Raw genomic sequence first — 25,891 nt, 5'->3', positions numbered from 1 at the left:
TGTGAAATGGGCTACAAATGCAATAAAAATACGGTATTCAAATGTTTAACACATTTTGGGGGGTGGGGGAGCATCATTTGGGTTAGGGCCAGACCTAAGTGGAGTCTCTGCTGCTACTTCTTGGGCTGACAGCAGGAGCCCCTCCTAGTGGGGCTGACAGTGGGAGTCCCAAGCCCTTGGGGCTGAAAGCAGGAGCTCTGCCTTGGTTGGAGCTGATAGCGGGAGCCCCCTTGCCTGGGGCTTACCGCAATTTCTAAGTACAAGTAGGCCTCACTGGTGACCTTGTAGTAGAACTCTCACATATCAGAAGAGGGAAAACACGGGCCTGAAAAAAAAATCCGGACATTTGCGAGTTCTATGAGGAGAGCCCGAGTGAGGCTTAATTTTACTTGGAAATCGTGTCTCTGGCAGTACATTCACGAGAGTTGACTTGTCTCATGGCTGACACTGGAAAAACCAGCAGGGCTCTGCCTAGGCCAGGGCGCTCCCCAGGGGAGCTGAATCTGTGGTGGGATAACTAGAAAAGTGAGGAGAGGGGAAGGCAGGTGGTGGTGGGAAACCCCGGGGGCGCGGGGCAGAGGCGAAGCAGGCTGGAGAACAGTGGGGGCGGCGACGCGGTGAGAAGGAGGCTCAGAAACAGGCCCACGGGCGCCCCGGGAGGCCCTGGCTGCGAGCGTGGGGCGCGTGCCCCTGGTCGGGCCGGCAGGTGGCGCTATGGGATTGGGCGAGACGGACATGACGCCGGGGACGCTGCGGCTCCTCGCCCCGCCCAGCGGAGGGAGCGGGCGGCGGCGGCCATGGCGGCGGTTCTCTCCCCGCGGGTCTGTGACAGCGACCCGGCCACGCCCGGGACCCAGTCCCTGAAGGTGAGAGAGGCCGGGCTGGGAACCCCCCCAGCCGCGGCTCGGCGGGACTTTCGTAGGGAGCCCCAGGGGGAGCGGCGGCCGCGGGGAAGCGGGGGCAGAGGGGGGCGACCCAGGGGAGAGGGAGACCCGCAGCGTGTGTGGGCTGTGTTGGGGGGAGTCAGCCCTGCCCACCGCCACCCTCTCCCCCGGGGTTACGGGGGGAGGTGACCCGGCGGGGGGGGGGGGGGGGCAGCCAGCCAGCCAGCCAGCCAGCCAGCCAGCTCCTGAGGGAGAAGAGGCTGCAGCTCTGCCACCTCCGCGCCCAACCTGTGCCCTTGGTCCCTCTCCACGCCCCCAGACCCGGCCCGTCCCACAGGCCGGGCCCCAGAGTCCCCTGCACCGGAGGGAGCCCCCTGCCCCGGGCGCGGAGCTGAGCAGGTGCTGGGATACGGGGCCCTGGGCGCCTCTTCAAGTGAACGGGCGACAGCTCCTCAGCCCCCTCGTCGAAGGGGCCACTCACGGGTGGAGGGCTAGAGCTCCTGGGTCTCATCCAGGGTTGGGTTCCAGGCCCGAAAGTTGCCCAGGTCCAAGGTTTGGCACTGTCCTTGTACAGTCCTGCCGCAGGCCCAAAACGGCACCCGAGGGCCACGGATCAGTGATGGCTAATATCTTTGCAAAGGATCTGGGCTTTCCAGTGTTTCCAACATTTGTTTCCTGCTTCTCCCCTTCCCTCAAATTCAGGGGTGACTTTAGCAAATGCTGTCTGAAAGTATCTTGGAAAACTCAAGTTTGCAGATGGTCTAAAGGATTGATAATCTTAATACATAGCATCTTTAATCAATACACAGGAGGCTAAGTACCATTATCTCATTTATATAGATGAGGAAACAAAGGTACATAGAAGATAAGTACCTTCTTATGGTCACACAAGAGGTGCATGGCAGAGCTGAGAATAGATTCATATATTTTAAGTCCAGAAAGGACCATTTTGATTATCTGGTATCATTTGATTTCCTATGTAACCTAGGTCATAGGATTTCTGTGAATGAATTCCCTTTTCAAGTTTAATAACTGTGGTTGCACTAGGCCATCTCCTTTGAAAAAAATCTTGTGTTATGAGCTTGATGAAAATTTGTTTTGGATTGAGTTAAAACCCCATTGAGATTGATAAGTGTAAATTCACCCTTCAGTTAACCTAACAGTAAGCATATACTCCCAAATAAGAGAAGGGGTGTGTGAATGCACCCTGGAGCTTTTGCTGAGTATTGCTTATGGGGAGGAGTGTGGGTGTGCGGGCAGGGAGCAGCAGAACAGATAGGAAAAAAACTGGAAAAGAAAGAGAGAGCCTGAAAGAGCAGCTGAAAGCATGGTGGCTGACCTGAAGAAACTGAAGACAAGTTTTTGGGTAGAAGTGCAGAATGAAAAGAGTACGCTTGGTGCAGTGAGCAAAAGAAGCTGTTTCCTGCTTTTTGATTTCTTCTTCATTCAGAGAGACAAGATTTTTGTACGTTCTTTATAAATAAACACCTGTCACTAATTCATACTTCCATTTGGAACATCTCCAGGCCCCCAAACTTTGACTAGCTGCTTAGGTTGAAAAGGGGCAACATTTGATATACAAGTTTCTGGGGATGGCTGATTTCGTGCACTTAATTTTAGTGCTGAGGCTACATGGCTGATACTCAGTGGTTCCTACTGACATTTACAGGCTGAATAACAAAACAGGATTTCGATCAATGAATATTATTTTTTCCATAGAAATAGTTTTTGTAATAAAACCATAAGATGTGAGATTCTCCACCAGTTTCTTTTTCTACTTCCCTATGTTTCTTTGCATGAAAACCACCGCTTTTAAAAGGACTCCATTAGCTTGAGATGGTCAATTTAAAATAGATCTAGTAATTACTCCTGCTTCAAAGTCTTCTTACCAATTTTTTCCCCTAATTTAAAAGTTTTTTCTCTTCTTTTTTGCTATGTGAAGACCCACACAAACAGGGAAAAAGACTAGACATAAAGAGCTGTCAAATATACAAAGTAAAAGAAAAGCAGAGAGGGGGAGAGACATGTTTTTTCTAATCTTTTGATTGTATTGATCTTACAAGTGTTATGTAGCTAAAGTAGGGAAAACTAGTTTATAAATCGCTGTTGTCTCTTAAATCCATGTTTAAAGTGTTATATTTGAGATTAACATTTCAATATAAATGGAAAGACATTCACTAAACAAGCCTAATGTACCTGTCATTAATAAACAAATACTAAGTGTAACTGTGTGGGCTTGACTGTTTTTGACAGGTTAGTTCTTCCATCAGCAATATTTCACAAATGTTATTAAACAAGGTAAAGCCATTGAAGGCTTTTGTTTTCTTCCAATGATTTGTAATGTGACGTAGAGTTGGAGCTACTAAGATGGCATATGGCTGATATTCAGTGGCTCCTACATCTGTTTACAAGCTGAATAACAAACTATACAGGATTTCAATCAATTAATATAATATTCTTCATCTTTTAGATATAGTTTACTTATTCAGTGTATATCCCAACAATAAGACCAGTGGTTTCATTGGTCTCTCGCTTTGGTAACATCTTAAAATTGTATATATTTTCATTCCCTCTCCCCCCCCATTTTAGGGCATGACCCTTGGGTATGAGCAAATTTCATCACAACCACATATTCTAAATATCATCCTTTCTCTTGCCATAGGTCTCTTTAAATCTGACTGGGGAAAGGCATCATTGATAGAGTAACTTCACTTTGGTAACAGCTCATTTTGAAGATGGGACTTCTGCCCTCCATATATATTTCAACTCCACTGCATCAGTTTTTCTCTCTACATCTTACTTATTTCTTCATGAAAAGCAGCTCTTTTGTAGTTCTATGTTCAAAGCTTTATGTAAACTAGACACAGCTCCTTTTATACTCACATCTGAGAGAATATATTTTTCTATTACTTTAAATCTGTTTATGTAAATTCTCTTTGCCATTGATGATACATTCCATGATTTGTAACTGTCAGTCATAACAAAGGGTAATGTGTTGTTGCACTGCTCTTGGAGTAGCCCTGGAGGGAGACAATAACTTTGAGAGTCACAGTCGTGCTCCAAGTTTATTCACTGCTCCAGGGATTGAGTAAACTGTGCCAGATCTTTAGCAGATGATGTGCAGATAGTTACACCGGAAGACATGTTGGTGCTGATGGGCACAGTCAAAGATCTGCTCACTTCCCACCCCTTCCTACCCACCTGTATGACAATGGGGGAAAGATAGTGGCTCTGCGGAACCTGGTTGTCCTTTTGTGCTGCTAAGCATGATGAGTAGCCAGCACAAGGGAGTAAGGAACTGTGCAAGCCAGCCCATGATTTGGCTCATAGAACCCTTTTGAAATAGCACAGTACTTCTAGGGAACAAGTTCATTCTAGTCACAGCCACCTTTCACAATCCCAGAATAGTTTATTACAACTTTGTGAGTCTTTAAATTATCATATCCTAATACATTAAGTACGTGCAGTACTTCTTGGCTACCTTTTTAATGCTTGCTCTCCGTGTTTATTTCAGGATGACACAGAAGAAAATTCAAATGATGGCAGCCAGCCATCAAAAAGACGACGTATGGGCTCAGGGGACAGTTCTCGAAGTTGTGAAACTTCTAGTCAAGATCTTGGGTAATATCGCTTTACTGAGGTTTTATAGTTTTTAAACACTATTTTGTTGTGTTTTTCCATAAGTTTTAACATTAGCTCTTTTTTCTCTGTTTATATGTTGCTCATGCATTCCTTTGACCTCAGCAGTGCTGAGGCACGGGGAATTAAAGTGGCATGTGAGCAACTTCCTTGCTTCAACATTACTTTTAATATAGTGTAATGGCATGTTTATTTAATGCAAATTATGCAAAAGTGCGCTTTGGTTATTCTAAGGACTGACCTTACTTGTACATTTGACTTTTTTTTGCATTTTATAATTTTAGGTAATATTTAAAAAGCCGTATCTTTCAGTATGAATGCCTGTTTTCTTATTCTTACCTTGTCAAGAGTTACACAGTCCTTGATTTCATGTCCAGTGATTCATTGATAAATACTAGTTTTGTGAAACACTAGTGAAATGAAACACACGGAATGTGTGTAATTTTGAGATGGGGAAGGAGGAGGATATAGTCTAAGGGGCTGAACCAACTTTCTGTCGGAGTGTTGTGTTGACTTAAATGGGAATTAGATCAAGTTCTAGAAGCATGGCATTGTTAACGATTACTTTGAGTATTCTAACTTTTTTTACACAATGTGTATTTTTTTTTTTTAGTAAAATCTACTATTATTATTTCAAGCCGATTGTTTTTGTATTTAGCTTTAGCTACTTTCCTGCTGAAAATTTGATAGAATACAAATGGCCACCTGATGAAACGGGAGAATACTATATGCTTCAGGAGCAAGTCAGTGAATACTTGGGTGTGACCTCATTTAAACGAAAATATCCAGGTATCCAGGTTGAAAAAGCTTATGTAAAAAATATGTTGATTCAAATGTGTACAAACTGGCAACTCTCATCTTTTGGAATATAACATAGATCTTTCATTTAAGAGGACACAGTCAAGATAAAAATCAAGCGTACCCATTTTCTATTTCTATTACTAATAATTTACATTAGCTGAAAATCTGGGCCGAGATTTCAAAAGTGACTAGTGATTTTTGGGTGCCTATCTTGAAATTATGTAAAGGGGCCTGCTTTTCAGAGGATGGGGTGCTTAAGTGACTTTTGTTAATCTTGGCCCTAATTTATTTTTGAGCATTTATTATTATTGGGAACTTTCTGAATTTTGCTCAACTTGGATAGTGAACTAGATTGGTCAGTTTCAGTTTCTAGTTCTCGCACAATAATGCACTACATTATTTCCATGCGGAGGGAAAATATCAGAATACTCAGGGGGATCTGCGCTTCCCTTTTTTGTGAGAATTTTTGACAGTCTGTCTTCTCCATCATTAACTACTATAATCCTTACATTAGAATTTGTAAAAACTTTTCAAAAACATACTTTCTGCCTTTACTACTTGTCAGTGTCATTTTAATGCAATTTATTGGGGAAAATCTAATTTTTTAAACTATTTATAAAAGAAACAGTAACATCTTTTTCTATGGGTTTCAGAGGAACAGCCGTGTTAGTCTGTATTCGCAAAAAGAAAAGGAGTACTTGTGGCACCTTAGAGACTAACCAATTTATTTGAGCATGAGCTTTCGTGAGCTACAGCTCACTTCATCAGATGTTTACCGTGGAAACTGCAGCAGACTTTATATACACACAGAAATCATGAAACAATACCTCCTCCCACCCCACTGTCCTGCTGGTAATAGCTTATCTAAAGTGATCAACAGGTGGGCCATTTCCAGCACAAATCCAGGTTTTCTCACCCTCCACCCCCCCACACAAATTCACTCTCCTGCTGGTGCTAGCCCATCCAAAGTGACAGCTCTTTACATAATCAAGTCGGGCTATTTCCTGCATAGATCAAGGTTTCTATAGTAGTGTAATACTTCTGTATGGAATAATTTTGTGTGTGTTAAACTAATATCCCCTTAAATTACATTTTATTAACATAATTATTTTCAGCTTTTTACTATTATCCTTGGATTGTACTATTGCTAAACTAAATATTAACTAAAATAGACATTTTATTATACAGACTTCCTTTTTCATCGCGTGGAAAAGAAGTTGTAAACTAGTTTTTGGCCTAGTTGGAACTTCTTTTATGATGGATTTGGAAATGTATAACACTACACAGTTTTACTGCTGTTTTGTCTTTTCTTGGAGATTTAGAGAGACGAGATCTGTCTCACAAGGAAAAACTCTACCTCAGAGAACTAAATGTCATCACAGAGACTCAGTGTACTCTAGGTAAGAAAACAAAATGAATTTTCAGCTTTCTGATGTAGTTGGATTAGGCTAGAATATTTGATTCCTGCCTTAAAATGATAGAATCAAGTAATTCTTGACTAGACATTTTCATTGGTTTTGATTACAATAAGGTTATTTATTTTACCTTTAAAATGTAATATAAAGTTAAGAATATGTAACGTTTTGAGCTTAAGGTCTTCAACAGACTACTAGACTCTTTACATTATTTTTATCAGTTCTAATTACTTCATTTGCTAAAGAGGATATTTTATTAACGTAGGCCCTGCTTTTCCAAGCTGATCAAGAGGACCTTTGTGTCCGCATGAAGACCCATTGGCTTAGATGGGGCTTTGTGCAGCTGTAAAGATCTGCCTGTGTTAATCAGCTTGCAGTTTGAGGTCATGTGAATTAAAGTATTTGAGTAAATTCATATCTGAATGAAAACCTTTTAATATTTTCTTCTTTCACTTATAAGAAACATTAACTTGGATTGACATACTGGTTGATTAATGTCTATCACAATTCTATTCTTTTTGATATTGCAAATCTATATAACTCTGTGCTCTCATTTGGTACAGGAAGTTGACTATTTTATATAATGACTTTCATTGCTTCCCTGTATTCTGTATCTTGATTTGTCACTGGTTTATATGACATTTGACAGAAACTTGAACAGAATATCAGCTGCACAATATTTTGGGCTGCTGACTTTTCCTAATCTTTTTTTTTTTTTAAAGTAAAACATGAGGCTTTATACATACAGCTTCCATTAAATTAAATGAGAATCACATAGCTAACCTCCCCAAAATGTTTTGAAAATTAAGGGGTGGAGGGGTGGTTTGTTTTAGAATTTTTTTAAGAGTGTTATTGCAGCATAATTTCTATGTTCAGTGAAAGCTATTGTGTATGTTAGACTGTCTGCTTCAATAGCAAATTTTACAGTAGACTATGGGTCAAAATGGTAAATGACTTACAATTTGTTTTGCAATGTAGCATTATTAGTGTTTTTTAATCTAATCTAGGTCTAACAGCCTTGCGCAGTGATGAAGTAATTGATTTGATGATTAAAGAATATCCTGCCAAACATGCTGAGTATTCTGTAATACTGCAAGAAAAAGAACGCCAGCGAATAACAGATCATTATAAAGAGTACTCTGTAAGTCATCCCTCTGACTTTAATAAACCAGATCTATAACATAGAATCATAGAATATCAGGGTTGGAAGGGACCCCAGAAGGTCATCTAGTCCAACCCCCTGCTCAAAGCAGGACCAATTCCCAGTTAAATCATCCCAGCCAGGGCTTTGTCAAGCCTGACCTTAAAAACCTCTAAGGAAGGAGATTCTACCACCTCCCTAGGTAACGCATTCCAGTGTTTCACCACCCTCTTAGTGAAAAAGTTTTTCCTAATATCCATTCTAAACCTCCCCCACTGCAACTTGAGACCATTACTCCTCGTTCTGTCATCTGCTACCATTGAGAACAGTCTAGAGCCATCCTCTTTGGAACCCCCTTTCAGGTAGTTGAAAGCAGCTATCAAATCCCCCCTCATTCTTCTCTTCTGCAGGCTAAACAATCCCAGCTCCCTCAGCCTCTCCTCATAACTCATGTGTTCCAGTCCCCTAATCATTTTTGTTGCCCTTCGCTGGACTCTCTCCAATTTATCCACATCCTTCTTGAAGTGTGGGGCCCAAAACTGGACACAGTACTCCAGATGAGGCCTCACCAATGTCGAATAGAGGGGAACGATCACGTCCCTCGATCTGCTCGCTATGCCCCTACTTATATATCCCAAAATGCCATTGGCCTTCTTGGCAACAAGGGCACACTGCTGACTCATATCCAGCTTCTCGTCCACTGTCACCCCTAGGTCCTTTTCCGCAGAACTGCTGCCTAGCCATTCGGTCCCTAGTCTGTAGCTGTGCATTGGGTTCTTCCGTCCTAAGTGCAGGACCCTGCACTTATCCTTATTGAACCTCATCAGATTCCTTTTGGCCCAATCTTCCAATTGGTCTAGGTCCTTCTGTATCCTATCCCTCCCCTCCAGCGTATCTACCACTCCTCCCAGTTTAGTATCATCTGCAAATTTGCTGAGAGTGCAATCCACACCATCCTCCAGATCATTTATGAAGATATTGAATAAAACCGGCCCCAGGACCGACCCTTGGGGCACTCCACTTGATACCGGCTGCCAACTAGACATGGAGCCATTGATCACTACCCGTTGAGCCCGACAATCTAGCCAGCTTTCTACCCACCTTATAGTGCATTCATCCAGCCCATACTTCCTTAACTTGCTGACAAGAATACTATGGGAGACTGTGTCAAAAGCTTTGCTAAAGTCAAGAAACAATACATCCACTGCTTTCCCTTCATCCACAGAACCAGTAATCTCATCATACTGGGTATGGGGATTAAATTGCCTTTTGCAATATCTGATTTTTCAGATTTGTTTTGTAAATGAATGCAATTATTTTTATTTCAGCAAATGCAACAGCAGAACACACAAAAAGTAGAAGCTAGTAAAGTTCCAGAATATATTAAGAAAGCTGCCAAGAAAGCTGCAGAGTTTAACAGCAATTTAAACCGCGAACGAATGGAAGAAAGAAGAGCCTATTTTGATTTACAGACACATGTAAGTTGACTTAAATTTATTGCTTGATGGTGATCGGTAAGCTCCTTGTTTATTATAGTAAAGATGTCAGTCTTTTTGGAGTTTTTTCTGAAAACATACTATTGTAACAATTTTTTATCATAATATTGGATTAGAATTAATTTGGGTTAGAAATAAATAGATTTGAATATATACATTCTAAAAAGTTATTTTACTAAATAGAATAGAGCTTTCCACTTTCGTTTTTTTAATATAATTTACGTTAACTAATTGATTTCTCAAGATGGAAAGACTTTCACGTGAGGAAGCACTATTAGCACTACCTAGTTTAGAAATGAGACAAATAAGTTTTTTGTGGTAGAAGTATATAAAATAGCATGAAGGAAGTCAGGTCATTTGGATGCTTTTATTACCATTTCTCATAATACAAGAATAAGGGGACACCTAATGAAATTAAAAGGCAACAAACTTAAAACTGATAATTACTGATTGTCAAAAAGTTAGTTTGTGATAGTAAATTCTATGAATTATTCTTGAGGCAAAAATTTTAGTAGTAGTCTAGAAAGGTTTAGACATTTATGAATAAAAATATTTTCCATAGTTCAGCTGAAAGGATAAAAATATGTATCAGTCTTGCTTCATAATGTAAGCCAACCACTACTTGCCATAGAGCAGTTAAGCAGAAGCTTTCCCCATAGATAAATTATTGCATAATAGTCCATTTGAAGGTTTTAGACTTTTCTGATATTGGCCCCTGTCAGTGACAGGATAGTGGACCGTTGATCTGATCTTTTATGGCTGTTCCTATGAGCTTCTATTTTGTATATGCCCATCATACCTGATGCTTTTGTACACAAAAGCCTGATTTCAAAGTTAGAGTTCCTTGTTCTCACTACTCTCTACTATTATGCCACTATGGTAAAATTTCATTTTAAAGATGCTCAATATGAAAACTAACTTACGTTTTACTTACTTTATTTAGCAGCTTGTATGGTAATTTAAATGTAATAGAAAAATAAAAAGTATACCCTTTTATCTTATTATAGAGTCATAGTGCCATAAAGGAGATTAGGTGTCCATTGTGTTAAATATAGGGCTGTCAAGTGATTAAAAAAATTAATTGCATTGTTAAACAATAGAATACCATTTATTTAAATATTTTTGGATGTTTTCTACATGTTCAAATATAGTGATTTCAATTACAATACAGAATACGAAGTGTATAGTGTTCATTTTATATTTATTTTTATTAGAAATATTTGCACTGTAAAAAACAAAAGAAATAGTATTTTTCAATTCACCTCATACAAGTACTGTAGTGCAATCTCTTTATTATGAAAATTGAACTTACAAATGTAGAATTGAGTACAAAAAATAACTACATTCAAAAATAAAACCATCTCAAACTTTAGAGCCTACAAATCCACTCAGTCCTACTTCAGCCAATCTCTCAGACAACTAAATTTGGTTACAATTTACAGGAGCTAATGCTGTCCGCTTCTTGTTTACAGTGTCACCTGAAAGTGAGAACCAGCATTCGCATGGCACTGTTGTAGACAGCGTTGCAATATATTTACATGCCAGATGCGCTAAAGATTCATATGTCCCTTCATGCTTCAACCACCATTCCATAGGACATGAGTCCATGCTGATGATGGGTTCTGCTCAATAAACGATCCAAAACACAGTGGACTGATGCGTGTTCATTTTCATCATCTGAATCAGAAGCTACCAGCAGAAGGCTGATTTTCTTTTTTGGTGGTTTTTTCTATAGTTTCCGCATCTGAGTGTTGCTCTTTTAAGACTTCTCAAAGCATGCTCCACACCTCATCCCTCTCAGATTTTGGAAGGCACTACTGATTCTTAAACCTTGGGTCAAGTGCTGTAGCTATTTTTAGAAATCTCACATTGGTATCTTCTTTGCGGTTGTCAAATCTGCAGTGAAAGCATTCTTAAAACGAACATGTGCTGAGTCATCATCCAAGATTGCTATAACATGAAATATATGGCAGAATGTTTGTAAAACAGAGCCAAAGACATACAGTTCTCCCCCAAGGAGTTCAGTCATAAATTTAATGAACACATCACCATCAGCATGGAAGCATATCCTCTGGAATGGTGGCCGAAAGTATGAAGGGGCATATGAATGGTTAGTATATCTGGCACGTAAATACCTTGCAACAGTGGCTACAAAAGTGCCATGCGAACACCTGTTCTCACTTTCAGGTGACATGGTAAATAAGAAGCAGGCAGCAGCATCTCCTGTAAATGTAAACAAACTTGTTCGTCTTAGCGATTGGCTGAACAAGAAGTAGGACTGAGTGGACTTGTAGGCTCTAAATTTTTACATTGTTTTGAGAGCAGTTATGTAACAAAAAAAAAATCTGCATTTGTAAATTTTACTTTCAGGATAAAGAGATTGCACTACAGTGCTTGTATGAGGTTAATTGAAAAATACTATTTCTTTTGTTTATCATTTTTACTGTGCAAATATTTGTAATAAAATAATATAAAGTGAGCACTGTACACTTTGTATTCTGTGTAATAGAAATCAATATATTTTAAAATGTAGAAAAACATCCAAAAATATGTAATAGATTTAAATAGTTATTCTATTATTTAACAGTGCTATTAATCATGATTAATTTTTTGAATTGCGATTAATTTTTTTGAGTTAATAGTATGAGTTAACTGCAGTTGACAACCCTAGTTAAATAGACATTTATTTAGATTTTTAGAGAAGATTATTTTGACAGTAAAACTATTAAATATGCTGTGTATAATATACACCCTTAAGTGCTGGAATGCATCTGGGGAAAATCAGGTGACTGTTCCAGCATAATAAAGGTTGAGTTCAAAAATGTGGAAAAGACAAATGAATTAAAAAAAGAAAAGAAAAAAAGGTTGCTTGTGTGGAAAATTAGATACATTTGTTTTGTATTAAACAATACAGATTATCCAGGTGCCTCAAGGAAAATACAAAATCTTACCTACAGAGAGAACAAAGGTTAGTCCTTATCCGGTGGCTCTCATACCAGGCCAGTTCCAGGAGTACTACAAAAGGTACTTAAAAAGATATCCTAGCTGCCGTTTATATTACATCTACTTGCTGTGTATCCCAAGAAACTAGCTGGGAAGAGTAGTAGTGATGATAGTTACAAAATAATTTTGAATGAATTTTGGGTCCGTGAGATTTGTGAATCTGACCGACCAAAAGGCTGAAGTGCATCCTCCACTGAACAAGTTTGGCACTGGCAGCTGCAGTGCAAGCTTCTCCATGCTGCTCTGTCAGCATGCCTCAGCCTTGTTCCAGAGCAGTGGTGGGCAGGATAATCTGCTGGCAGGCCGTGAGACAGTTTGTTTACATTGACCATCTGCAGGCACGGCCGCCTGCAGCTCCCAATGGCCAATGGGAGCTGCAGAAAGCAGGGACATGCTGTCCGCCACTTCCCGCAGCTCCCAGTGGCCAGGAGTGGCCAACCGCGGCCACTGGGATCTGTGGGCAGCTGTGCCTGCAGACGGTCAATGTAAACAAACTGTCTCGCAGCCTGCCAGTGGATTACCCTGACAGGCTGCAGGTTGCCCACCGCAGTTCTAGAGGGACGAATTTGACATGCAACAGGGAGTAGTTCACTCTCTGTGTCCATTTAGTACTTGGGCTCTACAGAGACTTTCAAGAGTATTTGCGGTACATAAATTTTTAATTGCAGGCTCATGGTCAAATGCTTTCTATTCAGTAATTTTGCATGAATGCAGAGAAACAGTTTTAGCGTATGGTTTTTCTAAGACTGATCACTGCTAACAGTTATTTTTGATTGATTTTTTGCATACCTAAGAATTTAGGTGAAATTGGATGTGAGAGAGAGGAGGGAAAGTTTTGGTAAATGGACCCCTCTCTCTCCCAAAATGCATATGCTTCACTGTGTGTATGGCTTTTAAAACCTCTGCCCTGTGGCACATAACCTTAATATGATGTATTGCCCAAGATTAGCATGGAAATGTTTTCTCCAAAAAATTCCATGTTATATGTAAGTGTTAACTCAATGTGCATCACCTCCAGAGTGTAGCAAATGTAGATGCAGCTTGATTTGGTTATTAGAACAGATAATTGGGAGCCAAGATTTTATTCCTGACTGCCACTGGATTGCAGTGTGACCATAGGCAAGTCAGTTATTCGCAGTAGACCTCCATTTCACCTTTGGTAAAACAGGAATAGTGGTCACCTTGATAAAGTGCTTTGAGATCCTCCGATCAAAGTTGCTATATAAGTGCAAAATTATTTCCAAAAGGGTGTGATTTTACTAAAAAAGGTTGTCCACACCTAATGCAACTGTACTTTCTATTAATCTTTCCTAATGCTGACTGAAAATAAAGATAGTTTAAGTGGAATAACTAATGCACAGCAGCCTTCTCAGGTATTTAGTTGCTAGGCGTGTGGAGGTTGTATACCAGCACATACGTTGTATGTTCCCAATGAAAAAACATCTAAAATATTAGAAATTGAGGCGATATCTGAAGGATTATAACTTCATTAAAATATTTGATATTCTGTGACGTATTAATCCTTTGTTCACAGATTTCATGTGCGTTTAAAAAAAAATGCTCATTTTGCTGAAACAAGCACGCTCATTTTTAAAGGAAGTACATTTCATAATTAACATATGAAATGAGCACTAAATATAATTGGCATATTTTTGAAATTTCAAATCTGAGAATTGACACAATCCACATAATTCTGTGGCCCCTACTGCTTTCTTTTGAAACCTAATTAATAATCATGAAACTTGTTTTATATTTATACATTTGTCCATATGGTCTTGTGTGTAATATAAAATAAATAGCCTCTTGGAGATGGTAAACATGATTTACTGGAGGGTTCACTGTATGCATTGTTTGATCTTCGGTGAATATGTGGGTGTGAAATGTTGGGCATAATCCATGGAACAATCTCTTAGATTAACTGTCATAATCATCATCTTCCAACACAAATATAAATATAGTTAATGTATTAGTCCCCGTTAAGATGCTGTTCTATATTAATTTTGGTTAAAAATAGGACTGTCAAATGATTAAAAAGATTAATCATGAGATTTAAAAAAATTAGTTGTGATTAATGGCAGTTTTAATCACACTGTTAAACAATAATAGAATACCATTTATTTAAATATTTTGGATGTTTTCTGCATTTTCAAATATATTGATTTTAATTACAACACCGAATACAAAGTGTACAGTGCTCACTTTATATTATTTTTTATTACAAATATTTGCACTGCAAAAAGATAAACAAAAGAAATAGTATTTTTCAGTTCACCTCATACAAAAACAGTAATGCAATCTCTTTATCGTGAAGGTGTAACCTACAAACATAGACTTACTATTTTTTAATTAAATAACTGCACTCAAAACAATCTAAAACTTTAGAGCCTACAAGTCACTTAGTTGTACTTGTTCAGTCAATTGCTAAGACAAACAACTTTGTTTACATTTACGGGAGATAATGCTGCCCACTTCTTATTTACAATGTCACCTGAAAGTGAGAACAAATGTTCTCATGGCACTGTTTTAGCCAGGTATGCTAAACATTTGTACATGCTTCGACCGCCATTCCAGAGTACTTGCTTCCATGCTGACGACACTTGTTAAAAAACTGTGATTAATCGTGCCTAATTTTTTAAATCTAGCTAATTTGTTTTGTATTAATTGCTTGAGTTAACTGTGATTAATTAATTGACAGCTCTAGTTAAAAATGATTAAACCTATCCTGAGTTTGCTAGCTGGAACAAGGCACCTTGAACCAACAAATATGTTAAATCTATTTCTGGGTATTTAGCAGATTGTTGGTTCTACTTCTTTTACTGTACTCATGTAGGCCCTGATGCTGCGTTAGAATCTGCTAAGCTATAATCTCTTTAGCTGTGCAGATACCTGTTGACTTCAATGGAACTCTACAATGGCAAAGGGGGTCCTGAATCACAGGTTCCAGTGTAGGATTGAAGTCTTAGCTCTTTTTTATGCAGCTCCATGTGATGTTGAATAATTTCCTGTACTCTGTCTCTATGTGAATGTCTCAGACAGTTGGGAGACCTGTTTAATTGGTTGCTCAGACACTAGGATTTTGAGCTTGATCAAAAGCTCATTAAAATCAATGGAAAGACTTCATTGTTTTCAGTGGGCTTTGGATCAGGCTTTTGTCCATAAGGTGTGAGGGAACATGCACCTTTTACTGGACTGAGTAGCTGAAGTGTTTTTTAAAATGTAACTAAATATTGTTTAACATGGAGTACCATTTATGACGAAGGAGAGGAGATGCATTTGTGACCCAGATTTTCAGAATTGTGTTCATAATTATTGTGCACACAATTGTGGTAATTTTATATGCAATTAAAAATGGGCTTTGAGCTTATCCAGCCTTTTTTTTATTTTTCACTGGCAATTAAGTGTTTTTATATTTTGTTTATGGGTGTGTGTGTGTGTGTAAGTAAGTATATAGTAGTAAACAATTATTTCTTGACTTTAGATACTCCCCAGATGAACTTCGTTATTTGCCATTAAACACAGCCCTTTATGAACCACCTTTGGATCCAGAACTGCCTGCACTGGACAGTGATGGAGATTCGGATGATGCAGAAGAGGGTCGAGGTGATGACAAACGGAAAATCAAAGGCAATTCGGTGAGATAAATTGAAAAGTGATCTTTAACAAAAAAAAGAGATGATCTTTCTTCCCCTTCCCTTTGGTCAGTTTCAGTAGTTGCTTCACTGGGATTTTTAACATCTATGTCCAGTAGAGTTTAGGTTAAAGGAGAATTGTGAGGCAAAAGCAAAAAAAAAGTTTTGATTTTTTACCATTTTAATTATTCTTTTTGACTTCTTTTAAAACTGTTTTCCTGTTTCTGTTCTATGCTGAAAATACCCAGGTCCAGGCCCCCCCTTTCTCCTTTGCTGCAGAATCTTAGGAGAAGCGGAATAATCCGATTATATAGATCTGTGACCCAAACTGTAGTTTTCCACCCCATTCTTTCGTCTGAGTTAAAGGGAGAGGATGCTAACAGTTGTGGGGAGGGAGAGTTGCAGTTCAGATCATAGATTTGTGTGATATCACTACTCCAGTCATCTAAAAGTCCTTTATTAAAGAGAAGTGCGAGCCTGCTATTGCTAATGTAAACTAGAAGCAGGAAAGTGCCTTTAAAACAGAAAAAAAGCTTGAGGCTCTCATTCTACATCATAAAAATAGTAAAAGGAAGAGGCTATTTTTTCTTTGCAGTGCAGCTTTAACAATCATTTTCCCTCCTTTCTTTTATCTAAATTAACCACATCATACTCATTCGTTTAATCCAGACATTATACCATCATTTATTGGAAGTTAAAGGAAAGCTACATCCATTTTGAATATCACAGCGTTCTTAATGTTCAAAGCAGTTTCAGCTTGCGAAGTGCAATAGAGATATCTTTAAGTTGTTGGTGGCAACCAGCTTCCAGAAGCACGATATTTGTAACACCACAATAAGGAGAGCCTAGTATAAAATAATGGTCTAACAACTAGAAAATTTTTAAATATTGAGTAGCTAAAATATTGAACTTAGCCATGTAAATGTTAATTTTGTTTTAAGTATTTGCAATTAAAGCTTTTATACCTAAAGAAAAAACAGGATGAAACAGCTGCCTTGGTAGCCTGAACAAGGAGTGGTAGCTGTTAATGTGTTTTTTCCCTTTGCCTGTGGAGTCGGTTCTTAAGAATTTTACAAATATTAAAATTCATCGCAAAATGTATCTGTATTGCTGCTCCTTATTCTGTTTAAAAAACAAAACAAAACAAAACATCAGTCTCTCCTTAATACTGCAGGCTATGTCTACTCAGTTCCTTTTTCTGGGCTTGGTGCCTCTCCCCTAGTAGGGGAATATGAGAAGGAACTGGGGCTGAGCAGACACTTCCTCTCCCTATGCACAGTACTTCAGAAGGCCATCCAGCAGACGGGAGTGCAGAAGCCAGGGAGGTCATGCCTGCTTTTGGAAGGAGCAGACAAAATCAGAGACCAGGCATCTGGTTTTACGGTGGTTCTACCAGCTATCTTTGGGAGCAGCTAGTTGTGCTGAATACCTCTGAGGGAAAGATTTGCTGGTTCTTGTCTTGCCTCTTCTCCATTTTCCCACTTCCAAAACAGCAGAATGGTTTCCATTTCCCAACAGCTACAGCTGCCTCATGTTACCTACCCTCCTGCATGCTGAAGGAATTCTAAGGTATTTCGTTTTCAGTGTTAATGAGGTGGGTACTTATTGCTGTTTTTGCGGGGACCTCTTGAAGGCCATTAATGCCCCTCTCTCCATTCTTCTCCCCCGCCGCCCCCACAAACAAAAACCTGTGCTGCTTTTTTTTTCTTTTTTTAAATGACACCCAATACTCATTGACTCTGACCCTCAGGGTTCCTGCCCCCATAAATCTCCTTGAACACCTGCTGCATAACTTCTGTTTTGTAGCTGTGGATGTCTTTCGTTTTTGACATTCCTGTGCTGTGATCCAAAGGTGATAATCTGGTTGTTCCTGGTGAAAATATTAAATGAGGGTCGCAGAAAAACTTTCACTTACTACATTTCAGGCAGTTTGGTAGCATATTATAAACATGTGGTGAGCAGTTTATCTGCTTTTCTGGCCTGTATCTGTGAAAGACTTGATAGATGTTGAACATCCAGTATATTGGTAAATAGATAATTTCGTTCTGACAAGTCTTAAATTAAAATAATTTAGAACAAAGGATAAATGCTGCTCCACCCTTGGTTTTGCATCAGGATCTTCTGGAAAATACTGGAACCCTTCTGCTGTGATGCCAGCCTCTTTGTGTGAGACGTATAGGCATAAAAGGTTACAATAAAAAAGGCCATACCGTATTTAAATGTCACCTTTGCTCTTGTAGAAAGGAAGCTACTAAGCCTTGTTGGCACTGGAGCTTTGAAAAGACTAGTTTCTCTATCAAAAAACGTTATGGTGTTTTTGTTATAGGACAACTCGTCTGGCAATGTATCTGAAGGTGAATGCGCCAATGACAACCAGGAGGATTCTTTTCAGGGAAGACAAAAACCAAGAGACAAAAGTGCTACTCCAAGAAAAGATGGTTCCAAACGTTCTGTACTGTCCAAATCAGTTCCTGGGTACAAGGTAGAAGAAAAAAGCCCCTGACTCCGCTTCTTTACTGATCGGCCTCTCTCCCTGAAATATTTAACTTTGTTTTTCAAAAATATGGAAGTTCTGCTTGCTGTACTTCACTAGCTGCTCTCCTATTGTGCTCTCAACTGTTTGCTTCTTTCGTTCCTTTTTTGGCTTTATTTCACGAGGGGCTTTTCTGTTACCTTGGCTATGGAGTGGCTTCTATTTCTGTGTCATAACTGATTTCTGGGCAATTAAAGCACAAAAAATTATAGCTGTTATAAAGATAATTTTATATTTTCCTGACTGCTTTAATATAGCAGTCAGAATTACCTGTCAGTGTAAAACTGGCATTGAGTATTCGCTGTTTTTGTCTTAGTAGTAGTTAGTATGGCAGCAGACCATGAGACCAGTGCTGTAAAGCGCAGCGATATGGCTGAATATATTGTCATAACATGCACTTAAATAGGGCCTTTCATCCTGAAGGATCCCAAAGTATTAACTATTTATAGGTTTTACTTCATTCACCAATAAGTGCAGCCACCTTTGGGGTGGAATGCAAAACTGACTACAGTTTAAGCAACACTACCCAACCACTTAGGACAGATATGGAAAATAACAATTTATCTAATTCATGTTACAAGAGGAGTTTCTGTAGGCAGAATGTTCTTACATTAAAATTTGGCTACGACAATAAGGTACTTTAACATCCATAAACCAGTGATTACTGAACCCAGGATAGAATAATCAATACTAATAATGTAACACTTTCCCATTAGTCAAAAGAGGATTCAGTATATTTCAGGAGAAGTTGGAGTTCATCTGCATGATTTAAATTTTAGTCTATGGAACTTTGTACAGGAAAGGGGTCTTGATTGTACACCTTCAAAAATACATGTGGTCCAATCCTGCTCCCACTGAATTAAGTAAGAGTTTGCCATTGACTTCAGTGGCAGCAGGATCAGGCCCATTGTGTGGAAAGATGGTACAGTAAGGAAGGGTTTAAAGCATAGCGATCGGGAATGTTTGCCAAAAGATGCTGTTTTTATTTTTAAAAAAAGCAATTTTTTCTGTGATGTCAAGATCATATATTCTAGGAAATCTTCCAGCAGCAAAGGTAATTGTGAGGTGTTAATGGTTTGAATTTTATAATTCAGGAATGTTTGCTAACCATCTAAATTTACTATTGGTTGATAAAGAAGCTATACATCAAACTTAGAAGTTAGTCTTCAACAAGAATTGGACAACTTCAGTTGACTGGAAAAGGTTTCTGTAGATTCTATAACTGCACAGTGCATATTTTTTTGCAGTTTTATAACAAAGAACTATCAAGCTTCAGTCATCTCTCCTCTTTTGAGGAGTTGCTTAAGATAGATGCAAATTATGGATATTAGAACTGTTGTAGTATACATATCTTTTTATATATGTAACTTTGCAAATTGCTTATTGCAGACCCAAACTCATGCTAATATTTTCAAGACTATGAAATCCAAAGATGAAGCTTGAAAAAGTGTTAACTTTGTTTAACTTTATATTAGAGATTGTATGTGACTGGTCTGACAGAAAAAGGAGCTTCACTTAGGTATGAAGACCACAAAGTACGGTGTCTGGTTAGTCTGCTCTGTCTAGTGGCCTTTTTGAATACATAGAGAGAACTAATTAAACAGAACCATTTCTAAGGTTCTGTACCCCTAAATGTAGAGCTGTACAGGTAATGGAGTTTCAAAGTGGACCCAAATGGCTATTACCCATTAGTTTAAAACTACCAATTATGTTAGCAACAAAGCAATTAGTGCAAGCTAATTTGATAACTTACAGTGCCAAAATATTTTTATGGCACGTCTTCACAACTTCAGTGTACCTACCATTATTCAAAGGTGATGCATCAGGCTAGTGATACTTCAGAGGTGGCACAGCTGTGCATTTTTTTTTAAATGGGAATTTTAAAACATTTTTAATATGGCCCATTAAATAAAATACCTTAGAACTGATTAGATGTGAACATTCTTGTTAGAGGTGGTCTATAAAAAGATTTAGAGATATTGATATACCAGAACATGCCTAAATATAAAGGCACTTTAAACTGAAGGCTATAAACTGAACTTAAATGTCCCTTTAAATTCTGGGGTTTTTTTTGGTAATATTTTTCTTCTGTATTATTCAGTTTGTCCACATTTTATAGGATAGTAATCTTTAGGTTACATTTAATTAAAATTGAAGGATAATTGCTGCAACATCAACATATATAAGTGTATAGCTATAGTCAATACAGTATAAATGATACAATGGAATTCTCATATTTACTTCTCTTTTTAAGCAGGAAAACTGGTGGTTTTTGTATGAAGCCATTTTTATTAAGTGTCAGCCTTTTAATTGATATCATGTTTTACCTTTTGTTACATCACAAAGTAGTGTGTCTTGGATGTTGCTGCAGTTGATGCAGGACTGGCTACTACAGTTGCACACACTGTTCTCAGAGTTCAGGAGGTTTTTGCACATAATAAATCTGCCATGTATTGAGATACTAGGTCCCCAAAACCTTTTGCTTTGGGTTCACTATATATGAAAACTGAATGCTTTGCCCACAGATAGTAGGACCTCAGAGAAAACTCATGTTTGTCTGAGTGGTTGCAATGCTTGATTTGAAACTCTGAGTGGCATCACAGCAGCATGGAAGTTAGTTACAAAGGAGTCCCTCTGCCTTGCCCTTCATCAAAATAAGATGAAGGTGATTTGGAAAGCAAAATGTAAAATGGTCAAATGGGATATTATGATTTCCCATACAGGATGGACAGATATTTTCATAGTGTTCCCTAAGAGCCATTTCATTTCTTTAGAATGGTAGAACTTGAATTGCTTTGAAATGTGAATATGTTGCGTTTTGTTGTGGGTTTGTTTTTTTCTGTCTTTTTTCTTTTTTTAAAACAGAGTGCTTCCTTTGGGGCTCTCTACGTTTTTAATATGCTGTGATTGTTTCACTGTTTCTAGTGAACACAAGTTAATGGAGTGGAAGTAGAGGGAAGTATTAACAATAAATACACATAAGTCAGTGTCTAATTATATGTATCAAAGTATTAACTACACATACACTAACACAGGTACAGTAACCGAAAGTTAGTTCACTTTAGTTTCAGTGGCGTGAGAGGGAGTTTGCTGCTGTATATTATGGCAGTATAGTATGAATAATTCATAGCTGATATAGAATTTGGATTAGAGAAGTGCACTTGCTATTTTAGAGGGGTTTGTTTTACTTAGCTATAGGTAAAAGAACACAACAAAAACCTTACTCTTAGAATGTAGCAGTAAACAACAAGAGGGTAAATAAACACAGCAAGACTGAGGTTAAGCATGTGCCACTATCCTTTTGTTGGGAGGAGCAGGGTATAAAAGGTAGATAGATAGATATATATATATGTAGGAGACATAGAATAGTTACCAGTAAGAATTTTTTATGTATGCTTTCACTTCCATGATATTTATTTTGTAGAGACATTTGTGAATGTTAGACTTCTTTTACAGTTTTACTATATTTATGTATAAAACAGGTTTGACTATGCTTTTTTAAAATAAATAAGCAAAAAAAGTCTTTATGAATGCCTCTGTCATCTTTTGAAAAGGAAGTTATATATAAACATCGGGTGGGTTTTGTTTTATTTAAAACTCCTCAGGCCAGACAAGTTAAGCAGACTATAGCCATAAAAGGGGGTTTAGTAACTTCAAACATTTTCAAACAGGGCAATGAATTCTGACAGATTAAGAATTGCTGAAGACATTAATTATCTTGCTAAATGTTAGAAAAGAGCTGGCTGGTAAATAACATTTTGTTTTAAAAGGGGCAGTACTGAATACTTTTTTCTTTTTAATAGTTTTATGTTCACTGCCATTTTTATTAAAACCATCTTAGGTTGAAAATACTCTGCCACTTTTATTATTTCTTTCATTTGGCAATTTTTTTTTTTTTCAAATGGAGCAAGGCCCATTATGATTATTTATCGGCAATCACATAGTTCCTTAGGGAGTAGGCTTTTAATTCAAAATTCCTCCATTGACTAGATGGCTGCTTCTGTACTACAGAACTAAAATATCACTGAGACAGATGCTGGCTTTTTAAAAATCTCTGGCAATAGTGGATTTAACATCAGTAAGTGTTGTATTTGAATCCAAACCTTCATTGAGATGCGGTAGGTTAAAGTCTGATATTAAAGCTGTTTGAGTGGCCCTTTGATAAACAATTTGATACCTTAATTATATTTTTTTCTTTTCCTCAAAATAAAGCTACTGCCAGGTTATCTTTTGGGTTTGGTTACAAAATTACTGCACAAATACTGGGAACCGCACAGCCAATTTAAGCACCTGGGATTTCTTTGCCTTAAATAGATGTTATGAACACTCAGTTCCTTTCTTTCTGAGTTCACCTTCTCCTAGCAGTGTTGTAAATGTAGAATTGTAGTGTTTTCTATAGCAACAGCAATCATGACTTTGGATATGGAAGAAGGGAACAATAAAACTGATTAAAGCAACACAACTAACTTGTCTATTAGACATTTTGGAAGCTTAAACAATACAAATAAGTGTAGTAAATTGTATTTTATTTTGTGGTATTCATTTTAAGCTTCCGTTCAGATGGGTTAAGTAATTTTGCATTTCTTAAAGGATATTTATGTTCTCTCATGTACATGGAAGTTTGTGAATTTGGAGATTCATATAAACATATTCTCCTGTTCCTTCTGTATTTGAACAAATTTGATTTAGCTTTAAAGTTATAGTGTATATTATTTGTATTCACTATTAAGGGAAGTGCTAGCTGACAAGCTTGCAGGAGGAACTAGCATACACTTTTGTTCTGGTTTCATATTTTGTAAAATGATTCACATAGCTCACTGTGCACATGTTCTAAATATCAAATTTATATGCATCTTTCCTAAGATTTTAAAATAACCAGTTTGTCAATATCACGTTATGTCAGTATCACCTTATGTCTTAAGAGTCACTTCGATCACATGATACTGAAAGTTCATTAGTAATTTATAAAAGTTAAAATGGAGATACATTAACAAATTTCCTGTTAAATCCATTATAAATTCTTCTGGGATGAATTTATAGCCCTCTTCTACCCTTCCAGCCAAAGGTCACTCCAAATGCTATATGTGGAATTTGTCTGAAGGGTAAGGAGTCCAACAAGAAAGGAAAGACTGAAGCACTTATACACTGCTCCCAATGTGACAACAGTGGTAAGTATCTATATGCACTTTAACTGGATTGCTCGGCGTTTTAATTGCAAAATCTTACTACTTTCAGTGGAAATATTTTGTATAATACTAAATTTGCATACAAACATTTCAGTCTTCCTAGAAACTGACTTTTTCCTCTTTAAAATTTCCTTAATTGTACTTAAGAATGTACCACAACACATTCACTGCACTGAGTCTCTTAGGTGAGCTAAACTTGATTTTTTTTAAAGCTATTCAGTTATACTAATTATTTTAATAATTTCTAAAGATACTAGTAATAATATTGGTTTTAATCTAGGCCACCCTTCTTGTCTTGATATGACCATGGAGCTTGTTGCTATAATTAAGACCTACCCTTGGCAGTGTATGGAGTGTAAAACATGCATTATATGTGGGCAGCCTCACCATGAAGAAGAAATGATGTTCTGTGATGTGTGTGACCGTGGTTATCACACCTTTTGTGTGGGGCTTGGTGCTATCCCTTCAGGTAATGAAACAGAAATTAGTCTTTAAGGGCTGGGGTTTTCTTCTATGTTACAAGATTATACTTCCAAAGGGGTATATGAATTAGTTGACTGTAAACATTAAGTAGCATCTACAGTGTAAGATGGCATTCATTGAATTATCCAAAACAGCAGCAGTATGAGTTTTTCTAGAAATTTTCTGTATATTTCAGTAATGTACAGAGTATAGGATTGGCAGCTTCACCGTTTTACAACACTATGACTGTTCCTGTCAAAACTCAAGTAGAGCTATGGCTCAGAACCCCACTTTTTCAGGATTCCCACAAGATATTGAATAGCTGCCTACATCCATAAAAGGACATATAAACTTTGCATTTCTCCAAATTGATAGAGTATAGTTTTTGCATTGTTTTAGAAGCTTTAACAGTACAAATGCTTATTAAAGTAGAAGAAAAACGTGTAAATGCATCTGTAAATACCTTTGACCCTTTTTTTTTTTACATCACAGCTTGCATCTTCAACTAAATAAACACAATAACATGCTTAAACTTGAAACTAAAACAAAGCTGGTGCCTTGCACTGTGTGCAGTCATTGATACCTACTTTCCGTTAATATAAAAGATACGATTTGGTAGCATTTTTCATTCATTTTGCTCCCTTGTAAAGGTGTAAGGCAGTGTAGAATCAGAATGAAAGAACTAGACTATTGACCGGAATAGTCAGTTTGTGTAATACTAAATCCATGTTGCAAAATATAGCTACTGTATTGACTTCGTAAGTTCTGCAGTGCTAGCCCTGCTGTAACACCAATACTTCAAGTCCTGAAAACGTTGTGAACTGCAGTTGAGTTGACAGTTGTTTCATTGCTGCTGAACTCTCTTCCATTCAAGTTCTGTGATTTACACTAGGCTATACTCTAACTGAGCCACATTAAAGGTAGAACATAAGTATAAGCAGTTGATGTTCCTCTAAAGTAGTCAGTCAGTCAACAAATTAAAATGCTTTGATCTTATGCACTCAGTTTTGCTTGAATCAGAAGTGAAGTATGGGTAGTGTTTATTCTATCTCAAAACCATCCTACAATAGCACTGGAGCCTCTTAATTGTTGTGAAGCCCAGTCTCATGATCACAGGCTGGTTTCAGATATAGTGAGTATTTGGGAATGAGTAGACCACCACCTGTTTCTACCCAGTATTATTACTTATGTACTTACATTATCTTCAAATTTGAAGGAAGAAATATTAACTTCTGGACATTGGGTTATATTTTGCATGTTACCAGCACTGGTAGTGCAAAAATAAAAGTATTTAGTCATCTTGTAAGCTAGTCATGGATTCTACAGAAGGAATAAAAATATTAACTAATGTCAACTTTTCTTTCTTAGGTCGCTGGATTTGTGACTGTTGTCAAAAAGACCCCCCCACACCTAGAAGAGGAGGACGAAGGGGGAAAAACAGCAAAGAGGGCTAAAGGAATAATGTTTACCTTCCAATATAATTAACTGCACAAATTGAAGTGATAAATTTGGTGCTATTTAACCAACCCACTCTGTATATGGAACAAAACCACTTAACCATCTTTTACCAAATAAAATTTTTATAATTTTGGCTGAGTTTTCCTATGATGGCAGTAACTGAGCATGTATTCTGTCACAGCAGTTTAGATTGACAACTCAAATTTCCATTCAAGAGGGAAAACTTTCAGAAAGTCCTCTCAAC

At 37.8% G+C, this 25,891-nt stretch overlaps 1 protein-coding gene across 5 annotated transcripts; it reads left to right on the top strand.

Annotated features, from left to right (window-relative positions):
• The first annotated feature begins 751 nt into the window (after window positions 1-751).
• PHF10 (PHD finger protein 10) lies at window positions 752-25,780 on the top strand. Of its 5 annotated transcripts, XM_073337972.1 has the most exons (13): window positions 783-866; window positions 3,547-3,600; window positions 4,399-4,505; window positions 5,182-5,312; window positions 6,641-6,724; window positions 7,747-7,880; window positions 9,209-9,358; window positions 12,291-12,400; window positions 15,858-16,011; window positions 18,335-18,490; window positions 23,601-23,709; window positions 24,008-24,196; window positions 25,558-25,780. In XM_073337972.1, exons 3-13 carry the CDS (start codon window positions 4,453-4,455, stop codon window positions 25,641-25,643), a joined length of 1,356 nt encoding a protein of 451 aa, XP_073194073.1. In that variant the 5' UTR covers window positions 783-866; window positions 3,547-3,600; window positions 4,399-4,452; the 3' UTR covers window positions 25,644-25,780. The 5 variants fall into 5 exon arrangements, with proteins under 5 accessions (XP_073194072.1, XP_073194071.1, XP_073194074.1 ...); XM_073337971.1 differs by lacking the exon at window positions 3,547-3,600 and having other exon boundaries at window positions 752-866; window positions 6,647-6,724; XM_073337970.1 differs by lacking the exon at window positions 3,547-3,600 and having other exon boundaries at window positions 752-866.
• Window positions 25,781-25,891: the final 111 nt, after the last annotated feature.

The sequence above is a fragment of the Lepidochelys kempii genome, chromosome 3 (assembly GCF_965140265.1).
Source record: "Lepidochelys kempii isolate rLepKem1 chromosome 3, rLepKem1.hap2, whole genome shotgun sequence".
In the NCBI taxonomy this organism is placed as follows: Eukaryota; Metazoa; Chordata; order Testudines; family Cheloniidae; genus Lepidochelys; species Lepidochelys kempii.
The sequence above is the reverse complement of the archived record's forward strand: the minus strand, read 5'-3'. Positions and strand labels throughout refer to the sequence as shown.

Excerpts from the sequence above, each read along its gene's own strand:
- PHF10 (XM_073337970.1), top strand. The coding sequence starts at position 798 with ATGGCGGCGGTTCTCTCCCCGCGGGTCTGTGACAGCGACCCGGCCACG. Across the intron at positions 4,506-5,181 it reads ACTTCTAGTCAAGATCTTGG|CTTTAGCTACTTTCCTGCTG; the intron begins GTAATATCGCTT and ends TTTTGTATTTAG. Across the intron at positions 16,012-18,334 it reads GGAAAATCAAAGGCAATTCG|GACAACTCGTCTGGCAATGT; the intron begins GTGAGATAAATT and ends TTTTTGTTATAG.